Source organism: Phyllostomus hastatus, unplaced genomic scaffold (assembly GCF_019186645.2).
Source record: "Phyllostomus hastatus isolate PE091 unplaced genomic scaffold, TTU_PhHast_1.1 phas_contig_40, whole genome shotgun sequence".
NCBI classification, from domain to species: Eukaryota; Metazoa; Chordata; class Mammalia; order Chiroptera; family Phyllostomidae; genus Phyllostomus; species Phyllostomus hastatus.
In genome coordinates this window covers 83,584,005-83,599,478 of record NW_025333872.1, presented here as the reverse complement: position 1 = coordinate 83,599,478, position 15,474 = coordinate 83,584,005, and the positions used below count along the sequence as shown (strand labels likewise).

Genomic DNA, 15,474 nt, shown 5'->3' with positions numbered 1-15,474 from the left:
CACGGGGATACAGCAAATATAGCATCGGTGTCTAATAGTGGCTCTGACCCAGCCGCTCGGCACAGATACACAGCTAGTGAGGAGTAAGCCATAGCAGGGCTATTTGGGGTCTAATCATGTACCTATTCCATCACAGACACTTGACAAGGGATATTTAGCATCTCTTACCTGTTTAAAGCTTTACATGCTAAAAGTCGCACCAGAAATTGTTTCTGCCACTGTAGTGAATCTGCACTCCATATTGAATTTGCCTGAGAGACACTGGGGGAGAAAACTTTTTGGATTCGGAAACAGGTGACAGAGCTCCTCCATCACTGCCTTCTCCGATCAGGTTTCCATAGTCCCAACAGATGGACTGCAGAAAGCCCAGATTCTTATTCTGCTTGTTCCTATTCTGATCCATGGTCCAGAGCCGCTCCTCCTTTGTTCTCACCTTATTTCCTACCTGGGCGGTTTCATTCACGGTCATAGCCTCACAATCTACCTGAAGACAGACGATTCCCAAGTACAAATCCTCAGCTGGATTGGCTTATTCGGGGAGAGGGAGGGGCAGAGAAGAAGAGGGAAGGGAGAGAAGCTGAGTGCTGACTCCTACCTGGTAGGTATTTCTGAGTGTCTATAGCAGTGGTTCTCACTCTCGTTGCCCATTAAAATATTCTGGGGAGATTTCAAACAAATACCAATATTATGACCGCATTCCAAGGACACTGATCTAATTTGCCCGGGGTGGGGCCCAGAGAGCCACCCCAGTCAGGAGCCTTCTAAGGATTTCATTCGTGAGAGTTTCTATTCTTGCCTCTGTCTCATCCCTTGTTCCCATGATTATGCCTTGAAATGGTCAGTCCTATCCTTCACGCCTCTTCCTAAAACCTAAGGCTCCCAGAGAGCTTGCAGAACAGAAGCCAAACCTCAACCCCTTCGTGATGGGTCTGAGGCCCCCTGCTCAGGTGGAATGCGTGAATGTCTGTGGGAGAAACACTGGACCACGTCATCGTCCCTCACCCATGAGCTGACTTCCATCCAAGGATGTCGTCAGATGCTCAGATGGGACATCATCTTTGACACTGATTTTTAAAAATGAATTTCCCTTTGGAAAAAGTGCTCTCAGTTAATGAAGTACAATAGTCAATGTCACTTTAAAACATATATTATATGCTGATTACATCCCAGGCACCGGGAAGATACTGTGGAAGGCATGATGGTGAAGACTCCCCATTCTCAATGGAATACAACATAAAAAATACTGGGTTGAATTTTGCTATTGTCAAAAAGAGCTGGATTCTCATTTATAAATCACCCACTTCTTTATTGAATGAGCTCTTACCTAGCCTCAGTTTCCTCATGTGTAACTTGGGGAAATAATATTTACTTATGGAGTAAGAGTGATTGCAAGAATTAGTGATAGAACATGTAAATACTGAAGCTGGTGCCTAGAACATAACAGACACTCAAAAAAAGTAAGCTCCCTTTCTTTCAAGACACTTAATATTTAGTTAAATAGGGTTTGTTTTTGTTATATATGTTGGTGAGGTCTGACCTACACAACAGAACTTTGAAATTAACTTTTCACATATAAAGTCTCCTATTATCAATTATTTTTCAATCTACATGTTTGTTTGGGCTGTACAAATCTGCATATTAGCCTAATCTCACAGGTGTGACTGACTTCCACTCATTTCCAAAGCAGGTTTAAGTCCGTGCTCCTTCCCTCTCTCCATTATCACATGGTGATGCTAATGGTCAATGAAATGCCCCAAAGGCTAGAAACAAAGAACAAGAAGAGAAGCCCTGGACAGAAATGGCACAGATATTTAATTCCAAAATAATCAAGGTTTGATATTTATGCAAGGGAACAGTTGGCTAGTTCCCAAAAATGGCTTTCTAGATCTGGGAACAGGAAGTTGAGAAGACTTCAAGAGAGGGAGAGTCAGGTGAAAATGGAAAGCTTTATTTTTATTGCTGGCACTATGACAGATGTCCCCATTTTCTTCCCATTTGCTCGCCTCCTCCCAGCCCCCTTCCCTGCTTCCTTCCCTCCGGCCATCACCACACTGTTGTCTGTGGGTTATGCATCTGTGTTCTTTAGCTAATCCCTTCACCAGTTTTCACCCGGTCCTCCCCTCTTCTCCCCTCTGACAGCTGTCAGTCTGCTCCATGTGTCTATGCCTCTGCGTCTATTTTGTTCGTCAGTTTGTTCTGTTCATTAGATTCCACATATAAGTGAGATCATATTGTGTTTGTCTTCCTCTGCCTGGCTTATTGAGAATGAAGGGATTTCAACAGTGATCACGAAATTTGAGTTATCCACCTTGTAACTGGGCAGCCCCTGGAGAACCTGCGGTTGATAGGACTAGGAAACACTGCATTCTACATCCCATCTTGGGAATTTGCAACAACATGTTAGCACAGGCAAGGAATTATATGCTAATTCCATTAGCATGCTACAAAGCCTGTTTTATGCTGTTAAATTCAGCCATTTTTTCAAATGGCCTGGACACTAAATTCATTGTGTGTGTGTGTGTGTGTGTGTGTGTGTGTGTGTGTGTGTGTATCAGGGGGAATTAACTGACAGACCATGGAATTATTATGCAATGGCATATAATTTATAAAATACTGACTTGATTTCTCTCCTCTGCCACCAAAATGTACTCATGCTTGTTCTCCGTATCTTTTCCAATGGTTTTCTTGATCCAAGCAAGCCATTTCACAAGAATTTCTACTTTATCTTATCAATATAGAAAAATCAGAATTCATTTTGCCTTTGGAAAGATGAGTGGTTGCAAAAAAAATAAACAACACTCAGAACTAATTTTAATTACTTGGAAAAAACCCAAAACTTTTTTTAGAAACAAAGACTTTTTCTTGCTTTGGCACACTCTTAAGCCAAGTCTGGTGGTTTATTCTCAGGACGTCCAAATTGCTCTATGATTAGAGTAAAAACCACTAGGAAAATGTAATGCCACTTGTAGAGTACTTTTACGTTTTAACACAAACCTATTTTTCCTTTTGGCATTTGGTTTTACAGGTAGAGTGACTTCCATAATAATACTGTAATTTTGAAAGCCAATGTTCCTAAAAGCAGATTATCTAACAAATTTTCATCTCTCCCTTAGAAAAATATATTTATGTGAACCCCAGGTGCTCAGAAATACTTGCTGGATGAACCATAAAGTGCTACAACAGCGCAATGGGCTTCACAACAAATTCAAAGGAAAATACTGTAATTACTTGTTTTGTAGCTAATAAAATGTTCAACAGTAACTACTTCTATAATATAAAGGATATTTCAGAGAATAAGAATAAATTTCTCTTTTAACTAAAAGGAAAATCTGTTCTAAATTTGTATTAAGTTCACTCCCCTGTATCAAGGCTGGAATCCCCCACCAAAGAAGGCACACACAAGCACACCTATAAAGATCTATTAATTCATGCAAATGTATGTGTATATTATATAAATATGTGTATACAACATTATTATGTTTCTAAAAAGTGTCACTGTTAACAAAATTCTAGCTAAGACCAAGATATCATGAACATAGGGAATAAAGAAAAAAAAATTTAATTGCACCAAATATAGTTTTCAGACAAGGCCAAATGTCCTAGAAAGCATTCATTTCCAAAGCAAATTAATTCCCATCAAAAGTCTACTCCATTAGGTCACCGTTCTCCTGATTCACCATCCTCTGCTATTCCAGAACTTTGCTAGGGCAGCCTGAGCTGCAAAGTAGATTCTCCTACTGAGGTTTTGAACCACTGTGAAACGGAAGGTCTTGGTGCTCACATCTGCTCATGTAACAGCCTGGCCTTGGCCAACATTACTTCAGTGCTTAGGGGCATATTTCTCTGGGCCTGGTCTTATCTTCATCTGTGTTGAAAAAATTTTCAAGAGGCCATGGAAAGTCTCCTTTCTCTACACCACCTCCTAGGATCCCCCACAGGATGGGGGCGGTGGGTGCAGAGAAGCGTTAGCTGCTGCAGGGTTTACTGGGCTGAACTGAAAGCATATGTGAAACAGAAAAGAGTTTAGATTGGGGGGTAAAACAAAACAAAAGCAACCCTGTATGATCTCAAATCCATGGCTGGTGAGGAATTTCATGTGCGCACAGGGATCATGCCTGTGTGTGTGTGTGTGTGTGTACACCTTTTAGTGAGTTAAAAGTCATCCCTGAATAGCTACCAAGGCTAGTGGGTAGCACAGAAGTACTTCAAACCCAACAATTCCAAAATGGAACTCATCGCCGTTCCCTTAAAACTCCTGCATGTTCCATAGTACAAGACCCTTACCTTAGATCCTCACACTGGAAACCTCAAAGGTCTGCTCTGGCGGTTGACTTTCCCCCACCTCCTCATCTACTCACCATGCTCTGCTGATGCGCGTCCAGTGCGTCCCTCAGCCCCATTCCCATCATGCCACCCTTGCCAGTTCCCACCTACACTCTAGGGACAGCAGCCCAACGGCTCTCCGTGTGTAACTGCCCACCTTTCCCCAGCGTCATCTCGCTGCTATAGCCATCCTGCTAGAGTATATATTTGTTCACAGTGCAACCCTGCTTCACTGTCTTGATGGTTCTTTAAACTGCCAATGTGCACTGAGTATCGTGAACATATGTGCACCATATGCCAACCATTGTACCAAAAGCTTTACCTATATCATCGTATTTCCTCTTCATAACAATCCTGAGATCAGTGCAATTATTGTTGCCACTTACAGATGAGAAAATTAATGGCTGCAGAGCTTGGTCATGGTCACTGGGATGGCAGGTGGCAGAGCCCATTTTCATCTCAGACTAGTTAATGTTCTTGATCACTCCACTGTAAACCTTTCCTCTGCTGGCTCCCAAGTAATTCCCCAGTCTCTTTCGTGAGGAGTCCATAGTCTGTAAACTTCTCACATTCAGTGACTGTACATCAAGGGTCAAAAGCCTTTGATCCAGTGGGACAGAATGTAAAGTGAGGACTCAGTGGCTCTCACAGATGCCACCTCCCCTCCCAAATGAACGTGCTTCTTATGACACATGGTAATGGAAATATCTTGGTCTCAAGGGGAAAAAAATCAGCTCAGCAAATGCCATAGAACCCGTGATACCACCCTGCCCCTGCAGAACAAGGAATTACATTTCAAAATATGGGCTTTCCTCTATGTTCATCGCACACTATCGATCAGCTTTGTCTCAGCATTACTCTCCGCAACCTGTCCATGAGGACACCTAATGCAGTTCTATGTGAAGAAGTGGCAAAGAGACACAAACCCAGGGGCAGAGCAGTGTGGACTGCGGCTGTGGTCACAGACTTGTTTGCTAAAGGAACATGCATATCAATTATAGAACTTACAAGAAGAAACAGTCACACGAAAAAAAGAAGAAAAGCTTAGATATTGCTAAAACTGCCCTGATATATTTCACACACACTGTGAGATAAATATTTTATTGTTATTCCAGGAAAAGCTTTTAAAGGAATACATAAGCCAGCAATTATGGGGAAGGGATGTGTCCCTCTCAGAGATGGGAGGAAGGTCGGCTTTTACCTGCTAAGGACAGAGTGGACAGAATCGCCCTGGCACACTGGCCAAAATGTGCTCCCAGACATCGCAAGGGCCACAGTCCCAGGCAGCAACTCTTTCTTAATTGTTAACAGGAAATGCACACAATTATTTCCTATGCAGCCTTCTGTGTAATTTGAATAAGTCAGAGGCACTGGGCTACTGGGTACCCACTGTTGTGTTTCTGCCTAACAAGTGTCCAAACTCCTGCAGGCAGGGGCCCAGCTTCTTGGTAACACATGGCCCAATCATTAGGGCTGGTGGCCAGCTCTACACTGCTAGCCTCTGATAACCAGGCCCCAGCTCATTTCTGATTGGCATATTTAAGCAGATGTTCAACATCATTATCTCGTTTCAATTAAATTAGTAAAAGTGCAGTATTCCATGTTAATTGGGTGTCTTGGTAAAATGTTGAAGGTATTTCAAGCTTTGTGTTTTCTTTTTTTTTTCTTTCCTTTGGACACTTACCAGTACTATCTCAAATGCCTTCCTACAGTTGATACAAGTGATTGAAGTGTGTGTGCGTAAGTGTGTGTGTGATGGATGCTCACGTTTCCCTGCTGTAAGAGAGGCTGCTTACAGCATCAAAAAGTTACCATGAAAAGTAATCACTGACAGCCAATTAACTATTAAGAGAAAATTGTTATTTTGGAACTATTCAAATAATGCAATTTAAAAGCCTGTTATTCTACTCAAATGTATACATCCCTACATTTGGTATTTCACCTAAAATTTGAAATGAGATAGATATTGCTGCTTTAAAAGCTACTCGACACAGTGCACAGATATTCTTACACATATTGGAAGCAGAGGTGTTTTATTAAAAGCATAAATATAAGTACAAATTATGAAAGCACTTATCCCCCTAAGCTACAGTAAGCCAAAGAATAAATCCTAACCCTTAGCATATTTTAAACCTACGAAAGGGCTACTAGAGTAGCTTCATTCCTTTTCTCAAATGGCCTTTAAATAAATCCATGAGCCAGTTAAGAAAGGTACTTACTTGAATTAAAGTGAGAATTCTGCCAGGACCTCAGTATAACTAATTGTGGGTGTCAGAAGTTTTACATGAAGCTAAATTAGGGGTTTTTGTTTATTTGTTTATTTATTTTCACTGACCCTACTGCTGTAATTAGAGCAGCTTTGGGCTGATCTTGAAATTGTGCCTTGTCATGGCACATCATACCTGCATGCTCTTACGACAAGCCCTAATGGCATATTTTTCAATGACCAAAGATGCAGAGTATAATGCATAGACATCAGTCCAGCCTCCCTTCTCCTACACGCCCCCCCCCCGCCGTTGCATTTGTTTTCTTTCACAACCTGACATTTTCACCCTCAACACGGTACTGTTCTAATTTATGTCGATGTCCTCACTGCCAAAGACAAAATGACTGTAGTCACAGAGTTTGGTTCCTGGTGGCTTATTTCATAAAAGAATGCACAACGCTCTGCCTTCGGAATCTCCGTCTGCCTGTGCTACCTGAACCGAGGGCTGGAACAGCCACATTTCACAAACAAGCATGTTTTCCTACACACGGGTGGTCTCATTGTGTGGGGTGTGTTGTAAAGGACGCAGCCTCTTTGCAGAGCTGACCGTGTCTCCAGGCTGAAGGGCATCTCTCTCTAAAATTGTGACCAGCGGAGCGACGGAACTAATGAGTTGCCAGAGACGGAGAATCCATAAGACGTTTGGGAGAATTCTGCATTTAGCGTCCCTAACACCAAAGTGGGGAGTAATCCCAGTGTGGATCCTCTAAAAGCGCAATACAGCAAAGAAAAAAAAAGTGCTGCATGGGAAGTCATTTTTTGCTAATCATTTAGTTGGCATTAGAATACTTCCACAGTCATGTACCTCTAGCTGTCAAGTAAAGATATTAAAAACAAATACATTTTTAAAAGGTACCCAATTGGCCACTAATGTCCCAAAATACCCTGAAAATAAAAATACCAGAGAATATTGAGACATTTTCTACCTGCCATCCTAACACGAAGACTAAGCCACAGACACAAGAATCCATCTGCTCTTACACAGTTCATATTGTAACACTGAAAAAAAAATTTTGTTCTGTTCACTAACTCCATCTATTTTTTGCCACCTCTCAGTAAGTTGTTTCATTAGCTATATGAATTTTCACCCACTGCTCTGAGCACAAAAGGATCCAACAGCACACCTCCTGCAGCCTAAATAAAATAACAGTGTAGTCTTCAAAAAGGTGACTGTGGAATTAGAATCTGCGTTCGCAGTTCCTGAACTTCAAAGAGAATACCGCCCACCCTGTGCACAATGCAGCAGGGTTAGCACAGTACATGTCTCCCGGTCCTGGACACTTCAGGGCAGAACAAGACCGACACACAGACAAACATTCTGCAGGGAAGGATGCAGACGGCAAACGAGCCAAGAGGGTGGGGAGAATTCATGCCTGCTTCACCTACCGGCATTGTCCATGTCTCAGGAGTGGCGAGGCGGCTCTGTAGCCCGGCAGCCGGGAAGCCCGGCTCTCCTCCTGGCTAACGAAGCACCCTGCCCTTCTGCCGATTATCAGTCCTTGTGGGCACACACAGCATACTTCATGCACTGTCTGCAAGAGACACCGCCAGGAAATTTATATCTCCAAGGATGACAAACAGCCATTAGCTCCATTACAGGCTGATTAAGAGAGACTGAGCCTATCAAGTGGATACTTGAATCCACAGGGGTTTTCACCTCTGTTCTAAGCGAAGGAGGAAAAAAAAAATCACTGCAATGTGGAGTGTATTGCACATTTCAGGAGAGAAGTGCACATGCTATGCAGAACACAGTGCTGTTCCCAGAGATGCCAGAGCAAACACGAGCAGGAGGAGGCAGAGATAATTAAAAGGTAGAAAGGAATTTTGAAAACTACAACCAACTATCCTTTCCTGGGCTGGTCGAAATGCGGTCCAGCCTTTATCATGGATATCACTGAATACCTGGGCAACTTTTTCATTTAAAAGTTTAAAGTTTTTTTAATAATTTAATAGATATGTTTATTGATTCCAGAGTCGGGGGGACAGAGAGAGAGAGAGAGAGAAACATCAATGTGAAAGAAACATCGGTTGCTTGCCTCCTGTATATGCCCCAACCAGGGACTGAACCTGGAACCAGGCATGTGCCCTGACCTGAAATTGAACTGTGACATTTTGGTTTATGGGACAACACTCCAACCGACTGAACCGCACTGGCTGGGGCTGATGTTTTCTTATAGTTGCTATTGTTATTGTTGTTGGGGGTGAGCAATAAATCGCAGATAAAGCATTTTAAAATAAGGCCATCTTCAATATTTCTGCTCTAAGGATATGCTAAGAAGCTGAGTCCCATCATTCCATTTTCAGTGTTTTCATCATGACTAGTGTTTGTGTTTCCGGTCAGAATCTCTGCCCGCCTAGCCTAGCAGAGAAATTCAGAGGAATCTCACCAAATGCCACTCATAATACATGGCATAATGATCACAAGATGACAAGGGACTCTAGCGCATGTGACAATCTGCAGCCAGCTCAGTAACAGAAATCTGAGGATCAAGAAAAATGCACTTACTAACCCAGGAACACCCATCTCTCTTGTTCTTTAGTTTGGCTGTGGAAGCATGACCCTCCCAGATACCTGCAACTGCTCACAGAGTCCCGGCCCGAGGATGGGCAGAGATGCTCACGAACTCGTATGTCACATCCTGTGGCTGCTGTGATATTAGAATGTGGGGACAGCACAACTGCATTTTCTCAGATGTGGTAAAAAAAAATCACAATGGCTTCATTTGACCTATGATACAGTGAGTCCATAGTACAGTAGATTCTACAGGTTTTAACTTGGACAAGTTTTTAAAAAACACTTCTCAGTGTGATGGCTCCACCAGGGTTGCTGAATTTGAAACACTATTCATTTATTTAGCATTTCTTTGTGCTGCTGGAATTTCTAGTGGCAAACTACTTGCAAACTTTTTATAATCCAGTCTTCCATTTCAATAGCTTACAATATTTTTTTTTGTTTTTAATGTAACTTCAGGTTTACCTAGAGATTTGGGGTTCCCCTACTATTTAAGCAGAATATTTCACTTACGAAATAGGTACAAGTGCAGAAATACTTTCGTCACAGAAAAGTTGAATTTCTCAGTGATTTTGCCCTGAGATTTTTATTCCCATTATTTTAATCCTGTCACACAAAGTTGAGGATCTATCACTCTATTAATTTCAAAAAATCTTCATTAGTTTTTAAAAATGCCTGAATCCGCCCTGGCTGGCGTAGCTCAGTGGATTGAGCGTGGCTGCAAACCAAAGTATCACAGGTTCGATTCCCAGCCAGGGCACATGCCAGGGTTGCAGGCCACGGCCCCCAGCAACTGCGCATTCATGTTTCTCTCTCTCTCTCTTTCCCCCTCCCTTCCCTCTCTAAAAATAAATAAATACATCTTAAAAAAAAAACACCTGAATCCCATAGGACTAAGGTAGCTGTGGTCTCCACACCTCAGCATCTCATCTCCTCGTCCTGCCTGAGACCACCAACCACTCAGACTGTCACCAGAAGAAAATCTAGGGCAAAGTAACTTTTTTTTTAAAGAGAAGAGTTAGGGAAATACAAAATATAAAAGACAGAGAGGAAATACATCATGCAGTCTGCGGTTCGGGAAAGGAGTAGCTAGGAAGCGTCATCTGCTGGCAGGGCCTGTTGACAATAGGAATATACTTCCACTGGCTGCGCACACAGTTCAAAATGTGGCTTTTAAATATTTTAATTAATGTAGTCAGTTCCCAAATTACAAATGGGCTGTGGTCCAAACATTGGTTTTGCTGGACATTTGAAAAACACCTTTTCCTCATAAATCCTGACTGGATCCCAAGGACAGATCCTCAAACACTGCTTTGACTCATGATGTGACATATGCAAGAGGCACAGTGTCACACACAATTCCAAATTCCAGAAAGCTCTGAAAATAGCAAGGTGGGCTTTTTTGAGGCTGTTTTTTTTTTTTTTTTTTTAGTTTGGCTCTAAAATGCATCTGTGTCACAACCTGAGTGGAACTGATGTGAGGTTAATTAAAATCTTTACTTATCCCATTTAGGATGAATAATCACATTTTGCTATGGAAATTTCGATGTTATCGGTTATGGAAACCTGTTCAGACCCTGCTGGGGTGAAATGTAATATACAGCATAGGCATTATCTATTCCTTTCAAAAACGCAAAAATTCTGAATTCAGAAACATGCCACTCAACCCCACCGTTTTCAGATAACGGACTACGGCCCTTCAGTACAATTCTGCAATTTAAAAGGGTAGAAAGTAATCCTTTCTAGTGTTTTGCCACAGGATCCCTTCCTTAGTTAGGAACCCACTCTCTCCCTCTCTCACCTGCTAAGCACCCAAGACTCTCTAACGACCAATAATGTAAGACACAAACAAGGGGTGAGCAACATGGAGAGAAGTCTAAAAATAATGAAACTGCTACTGGGTGTCAGTTAGGGACCGAGGTGCATAAAAACCACATAGACTGCCAAGGGCACATCTGCTTTCTGTCTCCCTGCATTGCCGCCAGCACCCCCATGTCCCCACCTGGCACCAGGAGAAGGCCGCACGACAGTGAAAAAACCCAGTGAATGGAACATGCTTCAGCTCCAGGGAGAATCCACCCCCTCCCCTGACTTGGTTCACAATGAATATTAATACAATTAATACGCTGTCGCTGGGGAATGCCAGAATACAAAATGTTCACCAGGCCCTTTCTGATTGTCCCACAGAAGCTGTATGGCACGGTAGAGGCATCAGTGAGCCTCATGTTCGACCTCATGTTTTAACTATGAGGTTAGTTCCCATTTTTATTAAGCCTCCCACATTCTTCAGCTTTCTTAGAATCAGGACTCATCTGCTTGAGGCCAATGGTGGCTGGGAGCACGTGCACGCCACACCCCCTCAGTGCTGTGCCACCCACAGAAAGGAGGCTACCCCGCCCCCCATCACTGTCTGGTTTTCAATGGGGGGTTTGTCTGAGATTGGCTGTGAGGTGTTTGTGGCTCTGGGTCTGAGCAGCTGAGGTCGAAAGGGCAAGGCTACCAGGGGCATCCAGCACCACCTTCAAATGCATCACCGAGCCCCTGGTGATACATAACCTGGCTGTGATCACATCTTGTCCCAAAGATAACCTGGCCACGATCGCATCTCTCTCTAAAGAACTTTATTGGCATCTCTCTCTCTCTCTTTCTCAATTTCAAAGAAGAGAATGTCATTAGCTTCTTAGAAAAGTTCTTATTTCACATTATTTCTTAACTTTTCTATGACAAAAGTTATCTGCATTTTGGGGACACAGGGAAGAGCTGGGGGCTGTTGGCAATCACACCCTGTCTTTTTTGACTTAAACCTGAGCCCAGGTAGACCAAGAGTCATTCCGATGGATGCCATGGAGAACAAGAGACAGAAACACTTTTCCAAGAGGTGTAGCAACTCCAGGATCATAGGCTAAAAACAGAATGGTTTGGCTTTGGGGGGACCAACTGGAGTCCTTCTCTACAAAGCTAGACTCGGTTCCTTAGAATGAAAGAATTAAGAGAAGGAATTGCCCACATGGTCACATTGCCTGGCCCAGCAGATCTCCTCTTGGAGACCCAGATCAGCCCATCAGACCTTCTCTCTTTCTGATTCATAAGAGAAATGAAGTGCCAGAATACCGGCTACCATTTAGGAAGTAGTCAAGCTCACTCCCAGTTCCCTTGGGAACAGATTCTACTGGAAATCTGTTCTGGAAAGATTTGGCCACTGCTTTTACAAGAACAGCAATCAGATACACATAGTTTCAATCAGCGAAGTGCTTGGATTTATAACTCTCTTAAGTACTAAACCAAATCCCTGAACTATTAAAAATAAAAAAGTTCACAGGAGAAAGTTTTGCAACAGAGAGTTATTTCCTGGAAAAAACTGGGCAAAAAACAAACCAACCAATTACCCATTTAACTAGCATTCTATTATCTGGATTTTAGGACAATAGTTGCGTGACATGACACTGTTTCTGATTTTTCCTAACTATTTTTTTCTTTCACGATTTCTCTTCCAGGGTCATGGAGGAGGCGGGGTCTCCTGAATTACTCATTCAAGTTTGCTTCTTTCCCTTTGTACGCAGGCCTTAGAGTGTCTTCTCTTCACACAGGCTGAAATAACATCTTAAAGCAGAGGCCGTGAAACGTTTCAGGATCCTCGGAGCTTGGCCTGGCGTCTGGACCTTGAGGAGGCTGTGGCCATCAGCCAGTCTCCTGACATGTGTGGACTTTTGGTGGTTTGGGGAGGCCTTGCTTGGACACCGCCCTTCTGCTCCAAACACACAGTGACGATAGATAAACTATTACATAGGTAAGTCCCAGCTGGGCTGGAAAAGCTAGAAGGAACGGAGGCTCTCCCCGGCCCCTTCCAGACTCATGTTTCTATCAAGAAAGGGTGTGCTGTTTTAGTTATCTAGACAGCATGGATAAGTGGAAAGGTTTAGGCTGGGTCTTAAGGAGCTGTTCCCACAGGCTGGCAAGGCCAACACCACTTTGCAGCCAAAAATAGTTCCTTCACAGGATATCCTGGTGGTTTTCACCAGACAAGGTATTCTGGGCTCTGAGTGACTTAAATTTAAGAGGCTGAACATTAATGAATTTAGTAACAAGATGTCTCCTACCTTGGCAAATGCCTTATGAATTATAAATTGATTCCTTCTGCTACAGTAAACAGCCCATAAAAGCAGGGATCCAGTCAGTCTTCATATGTCTGAGAAGACTACTAAGTGCTCAGCAGTTGTGTTTAGAATACCTCACCACCTAAGTGGTGCATCGATAAAGAAACAAACACCGTGGTGCAGGCATTCTTAATTTCAGCCATTGCACCAACTGGAGCACCCCATCATGCCTATACAGGACTGGTCACCTTTTCATTCATTTATCAATTTCCACCTGATCTCCTTAAAAAGCCCAAAGAAAACTTTGTGTCCTCCTACTCAAGTATACTCTGCCATCTATTAGTAAACAATGGCTAAGTACAAATACTTCCTGAGCCATCAGATCAACTGAAGAGATGATTCTGTGTCACCACTCTGTTTGTATCTCCTTATTCAGGCACGCGTTGAAGAAAGAAGTGGAGGCAACCTCGGTTTTTCACATCGACCCAGAATACTGAGAGCAGCATGCTCAGTACACAAAAGGTAACCGACACGCGCCTGGCTGATTTAACTGGGAACTAAGTTCTCAGCCTATTTTCACTAAAACCATTGTTCTAAGGAAGGGACGGAGAAGATCGAACCTATTAACCAGGGAGCAATCTCATGCACTGACTACTCACCTCACTAAACTTGGCACAAGTACCAGGGAGCATCAACGCAAGCCACCTAAATGGCTCTAGACGGACTTGTTAGGGCCCCAGCAAACATCTAGCTACAGTCTTTGAGGAATGTAAGGCTAAGTGATTCCTCCATGACAACTGTGGTCAAGTTCCCGGGAGCCGTGGGGTAAAAAACGAGATAGAACATTTGTCTCTGAAACGAGGAGCAGAACAAGGAACGACACTGGGCACCAGTCAGGGTTTACCCAGGTTCTAATGAAGCGCAGGGAAACGGGGGGGGGGGGTGCTGGCAGTTGCTCCCAGAGAAGTAGTCAGCCCTCCTCTGACTGCCTTCCAGACCTGACTCACCGTTCCTCTTTCAGCTCGCCTTTCCCATTGTCTTTCATCTGTACGCGCTGCTTGTGGTAACTATAATAAAATACAGGCCCACGAATTTGGTGGCTTATAACAACCTACATTTATTCTTACTGTTCTGGAGGTCAGAAGTCTAAAATGAGTCGCGAGGGGCTAAAGTCACGGTGTCAGCAGAGCTAACTTCTTCTGGAGGCTCCCGGGGAGAGTCCATTCTTTGTCTCTTCTGACTTCTGGAAGCAGCCGGCAGCCCTTGGCTTACGGCCATATCGCTCCAACTTCTATTTCTGCTGTGACATTGCTTTTTCCTCTTCTGATCTCCTTGCCTCTCTCTTATAAGGACCCATGTGATTACACTGAGCTAAAAAGAACAATCCAGGATACGTTGCCCAACTCAAGACCCTTAACTTGATTGATTCTATCAAGTCCCCCTTTCCCACGTAACACAATTTATTGACAAGTGCTGGAGATTAGGATGTGGTGGCCATTATTCTACCTACCACATTATCATCTGAACAAACTACATGTCCTTGTGCAAGTCGTCTTAATCAAAGTCCGCTCTCGCTGGGAACTGTTGAGACAGCCAAGGCCCCCTTGCTGTCCCCTGGGTGTGCCTGAGGTTAGGTAATAGGTAGAAAATGTGGTAAGTTGTGGGAGGGGTGTCAAAGGGACACCAGTAGTGGGATCTGCTCAGGTAATGAAAGAGTACTTACCAGGAGAAAAGAGTGGGAGAGTTATAAAGAAGAAAGAACTTGGGACCTCCTAAGAATCTAACTCCACAAGACTCAGAAAGCTGGGTCTAGGATGTCCCTGAGGCTATCACAAGGAGTGTTTAGGTCAATGCTGGATGTGGAGTTTAACAACCTTTTAGCAAGTGCACAGCCAAAACTGTGTGTTACGTGAGGGAGAATGGGAGAATCAAATCCCCCAAACCCTGTGTCACTGGCTCCGCATCAGCAAATACAGACAGCAGAACAAAAATCCAAGAGCTGGAACTCGGCAGAGACGACACACGCAGTACGTCTTATTCTGACCTTGCATGCCTCCGCTGCTGCATGGATTACAGGGAGTAGGGATCCCACTTTACGTTTAGGAAGACCTACAGGTAGGGGATGCTATTCACCTCGAGTAAAAGAAATCATATTTAACCATATGAAATGGTTAATTTGATGAAAATGCATGAAGACTTCAGCACTTTTCTGGAGGCCAGTATTATGTTTCCGCAGTTCAAGGAGAAAAAGCCAAGCCACTGAGGAACCCTTGACCTCC

The 15,474-nt window shown here is 43.4% G+C and overlaps 1 protein-coding gene across 5 annotated transcripts in view; it reads right to left on the bottom strand.

The window, feature by feature from the left end:
* PHACTR2 (phosphatase and actin regulator 2) overlaps positions 1-15,474 on the bottom strand; it is a 225,049-nt gene that overhangs the window by 152,825 nt on the left and 56,750 nt on the right. Inside the window, exon 1 of one of the 5 annotated variants that reach the window (XM_045842644.1) lies at positions 7,976-8,121. The exons of the other annotated variants lie outside the window; for them this stretch is intronic. Within the exon in view, the coding sequence (XP_045698600.1) occupies positions 7,976-7,988 (13 nt within the window). The 5' untranslated portion in view covers positions 7,989-8,121. Of the gene's footprint in view, positions 1-7,975; positions 8,122-15,474 lie in introns of those variants that run through there. 5 annotated transcript variants of the gene reach the window in all.